This window comes from Condylura cristata, unplaced genomic scaffold (assembly GCF_000260355.1).
Source record: "Condylura cristata isolate star-nosed mole 26May11 unplaced genomic scaffold, ConCri1.0 scaffold00012, whole genome shotgun sequence".
NCBI lineage: Eukaryota > Metazoa > Chordata > Mammalia > Eulipotyphla > Talpidae > Condylura > Condylura cristata.
The window spans coordinates 56,823,611-56,827,964 of record NW_004567113.1 but is presented as its reverse complement, the minus strand read 5'-3'; the positions used below and the strand labels follow the sequence as shown (position 1 = coordinate 56,827,964).

The 4,354-nt window shown below is 64.5% G+C and overlaps 1 protein-coding gene across 1 annotated transcript in view; it reads left to right on the top strand.

The window, feature by feature from the left end:
* The window catches only part of HTT (huntingtin), an 81,848-nt gene that overhangs the window by 62,166 nt on the left and 15,328 nt on the right, over positions 1–4,354 (top strand). Inside the window, exons 46-50 of the mRNA XM_012724062.1 lie at positions 434–572; positions 1,370–1,492; positions 2,734–2,947; positions 3,231–3,376; positions 4,137–4,314. Of these exons, the coding sequence (XP_012579516.1) occupies positions 434–572; positions 1,370–1,492; positions 2,734–2,947; positions 3,231–3,376; positions 4,137–4,314 (800 nt within the window). The remainder of the gene's footprint in view (positions 1–433; positions 573–1,369; positions 1,493–2,733; positions 2,948–3,230; positions 3,377–4,136; positions 4,315–4,354) is intronic.

Genomic DNA, 4,354 nt, shown 5'->3' with positions numbered 1-4,354 from the left:
GCGGGCTCCCGGCAGGCCGTCATTTGCATTGCGCGGCTGTCACTCCCGCAGCAGATGGTGGGGTCACGCTGTTATTTTTTGGCCCTCGGCTTAGTATTCAGCCCAGATGGGGAAGATTATAACTATCTTGTGCCAGCTGAGGTGATTCTCCCTGAAATGAGCATAAATTAGGATAAATTGTCCGGGTGCGCTTGGCTCTTACGAGAACGGTCTGTTCTGCGTGTGCGAAGATGCTGGGGCAGCGTTGCTCCGGCCCCGCCCGCGGCGCGTTTGGGCACAGACGAGACTCCTGACAGCGGGCGCGGGCACGGACTGGGCCATGGAGAGTCGAGCAGGGCCTCCCTGATCCGGCCGGCGTCGGGGTGAAGAGGGGGTGCTGGCGCGTGCCCTCCCGCCCCCCCCGCCTCACGCGCCCGCCGCGCCTGCATTGCAGACACCAGAGGCTCTACTCCCTGCTGGACAGGCTTCGCCTTGCCGCCGCCCCGGGGTCTCGCGGCCCCCTTCCTCCGCTCACGTCCCACCCGCTGGACGGGGATGGGCCCCTGGCGCTGGAGACTGTGACTCCGGACAAAGTGAGTGTCCTCAGGTGGCGCGTGGGGCGTGCTGTGCACTGAGCTCCTGTGTCCTCCCGCGGCTGCCCCAGGAGGTGTGGCTGGGCGGCCTGGGCGGGCCCCTGCCGGCAGGGCCGTGAGAGTGGACGCCAGCTGGAGGGCCAGGGCAGGCGAGGGGGAGACAGGAGCTGGCCTGGGCCTGCAGACTCGCTCTGCTGCGGCCGTCCCCGTGCCCGGCGTGTGCCTTCCCCACCGAGGGTCCCGGGGACCCTGGTGTACTTGTCCAGTGTCACAGCCCTCACCCCTCATCGCAGGGGCCCACGGGTCTTGGTACTCTAATTTCTCGGAGAAGGTTCCGTTTAAATATGTGTTTGGGCCTCAAAATCCAGCAGCCCAGGCACAGAAGAGTGAAGCTACAGCCTCTAATCAGGCGCGGTTCCCGAGGCCCCTCCGGGGCCCTGTTCCCAGGCGTGACAGCCCGGCCGCCCGGGGGGCCAGGCGCAGTCCCGCCAGGTGTGGGGCTGGGGCCGAGGGCGGTCGCGGCCCTCAGTGCTTCCAGCTGACCGTGAGAGGCCGTCAGCTGTGGCCTTGAAGGGAGGACAGGGTGTCCCTCAGGTCCGCGACAGCCGGCGGCGACCCGGGGGGAGGGCGTGCGCCGAGGTGAGCGGTCTCTGCGACGTCCTCACTGCGCTGTGTCCCGAGCTCACGAGGTTCCTCTGCCTGGGAATGGCGCTTCGGGCCGTGGGGCCGTGGGTCGGGCAGTGGCACGGCAGGCGGGAAGCCCGGGGCCCTCCATGTCCACCTTTCCTCCCTCCCAGGACTGGTACTTACGTCTGGTCAGATCGCAGTGCTGGACCAGGTCTGACTCTGCGCTGCTGGAAGGCGCCGAGCTGCTGAGCCGCCTGCCCCCCGGGGACATGCGTGCGTTCATGCTGGACTCGGTAGGTGGCGCGGGCCCCTCACACAGCCGTGATCCCGTGTCTGCACCCCTTTCTGCCTTACTGGGGTATCCAGGCCAGCGGGGACAGGTTCTTTCCAGCCACCTTACAGTCCAAAAGGCGGCAAGTTCTTCTGTTCATTCTGTGTTTCATGCATTTAAGAAAATAGGCTGCTGTGCGTGGCCGCCAGCAAAGTGGCCTGTTCCGTGGAGGAGCGGGGGCAGGTGTGGCGAGGGCCGCGTGACTGTCTCGGTGGCATTCAGCACGTGGCCTTTAGCGAACCCCCTCCCTGGGGGCAGGGAGCCCTCCTTGCTGGGAGGCTGGCGAGATGCCGGCCCCCGCCCTCCCAGCCACCATCCTCCTGCCCAGCCCTGTGCCAGCTGGCGCTGAACTCCGGTGCCTCGGCGCTGCTTTGCTAAGCACCAGGTGGGAGGAGGCCGCGGGAAGAAGCGCGGGCGGGCTGCCTCGCTCCAGGCGAGCCTCGGGGCTCCGGAGACCAGCCTGCCCTGGCAGCAGAGGCCCGGTCGGCCTGCTGAGCCCTTCTGAGACCCGTTCGGGGAAAGCTGGTTTGTCTGATGACCAGTTTATGCAGTTTTCCAGATGGACTAATTGGGCTCTTCATGAATTTAAAGGTTCTGACAGTAACAGAAAGGTCCCGTGTTAGTCTCTGCTGATGAAGCAGGCTGTTCTGCCCTAACTAAATGAAGATAACCGTGAACTGAGATGTCGACCCCCAAAAACCCTCAAGTGGTTTTTTTTAAGTGTGGGCAAAACAAAGTAATTGACACATCGACGGAATGTGACGTTTCACCCAAAAGTTCGGCATTTTCCTAGTGGCTTTATTTTAGCTGCTTCTGAACAAAGCTTACGTTTCCGATTTCCAGCAGCATTTGGTGACTCGCTGCTTTCTTGGTGGCACACACTAGCTCAGTTTTGTGTTTTTATCGATGAAAATTTCCTTGCTCCGTTCTCCATGCCGAACGAATCTGAAGACATAAAGGAAACACCAGGGTGCTTATTTTAAACGGTCGGCCCCCAAAAGACCAGCAGCGCCTTCTTCCCGGTGCGGCCGCGCGGCGTTGTTCAGTTTCTGTGGCGCGCGGGGTCTGTTCCGAAGCGCGTCTGCGTGCGCAGCTCTTCTGCGAGGCCTTAGGACGCTTTCACTATCCTCCTTCCTCTTTTGTGATTTTCTCCCTTGACTGAAACCTCACGATGGCTGCTGGCCCTTTAACGCCCCGACTCAGGAGTTCAACCTCAGCCTGTTGACGCCGTGCCTGGGACTGGGCCTGCGGGAAACTTCTGGCGGCCAGAAGAGCCCCCTCTTCGAGGCAGCGCGCCTGGTGACCCTGGAGCGAGTGAGCGGCGTGGTGCAGCAGCTCCCCGCCGCCCACCAGGTTTACCAGCCCGGCCTGGCTGCAGAGCCCACCGCCTACTGGAGCAAGCTGAGCCATCTGTTTGGTAAGGGCCCTGACGGCTCTGCAGAGCCGGCACGGAGCTCTGCGCTGTGGGCGCCGCTCTCGCATCGGTAGAAAGGGCTCCCGGTGGCCTGGGCCAGCCCTGGCGCCATGGGTGTCTCTGCCACGGCTGAGGTGGTCGCACCCCAGGCCCAGAGGAAGCTGGGTCCGGACCTCCGGACCACAGGGCAGCGGCGCCTAGGGGTACGGGCAGGTGTGCTTCGAGGAGCTCGTCCTGGGGGCGCCGCCCGCCCGGCAGCCTGTGCCCACCGCCGCTCTCTCCTCAGGAGATGCCGTGCTGTATCGGACCCTGACCACGCTGGCCCGGGCCCTGGCCCAGTACCTGCTGGCCTTCTCCAAAGTGCCCAGCCACTTGCACCTTCCTCCTGACAAGGAAAGGGACACGGTGCAGTTTGTGGTCATGACCCTGGAGGTGAGAGGCGGCTCGAGCCTGTGTTTCTGTGTGCGGGACAGGGAGGGAAGGAGACGCCCTGAAAGCAGCCACGAGGAGCGGCATCTTGGGGCGTGGGCCCCTGTTTCCTAGATGCCTTTGATTTTAGGCCAGAGCACGTTAAGTTTCTTTCCGCAAAAAGCAGCAGCACAGGTACAGTGTGGATCAAATTTTGGATACTTAATACGACTGGGAAATTCGTGTTTAAGCTGAGCAGTAAGCTTGGACGTTTCAAGCTACAGGGGATTGAACATTCTGTGTCAACACAGTCACCCCAAGGCCAGTGGGGTGTGCTGGCTTTCCGTATCACTGCTGGGAAGTAGCGCCCGGCCGGCCCCTGCATGCCAGAGGGCCAAGCTGGGGCCGTCCCTGGGCGGCTCGGATGCAGCGAGCCCTGACCGGCTGTGGCAGAGAGGGAGGGGCGGCCAGGGGCCCTGGAGGGCAGGGGCCATGCTGCTCAGGACGGGGCTCCCCATGGCAGACACCACCGCTGCAGAGCGCGTGGTCACAGCGCCCTGGGGGCCGCCGGACGCGTGTGGTCCTGCTGCACCCCGGCCCGATGGGCTGTTGTTCCCAGCTAGCAGCGGGGGCGGACGGGGCACATGGCTGTGGTGCCTCCCCAGGCTGGCCCGACTGGAAGTGGCCCTCCTGGCCTCCGGGACCCCAGACCCAGCCTCTGAGCACGGGTGGGCCGGCAGGGGCCGTCCCCCATAAGCACCCTGAGACCTGGCTCTCCCTGCAGGCGCTGGCGTGGCGCCTGGCCCACGAGCAGATCCCTCTGAGCCTGGACCTGCAGGCGGGCCTGGACTGCTGCTGCCTGGCCCTGCAGCTGCCCGGCCTCTGGGCCGCGCTGTCCTCCCCGGCGCTGGTGACGCAGGCCTGCTCCCTCATCCACTGCGTCCGCTTCCTCCTGGAGGCCCGTGAGTGCACGCCGGCACGGGGCGGGTGTAGCCGTGTGGG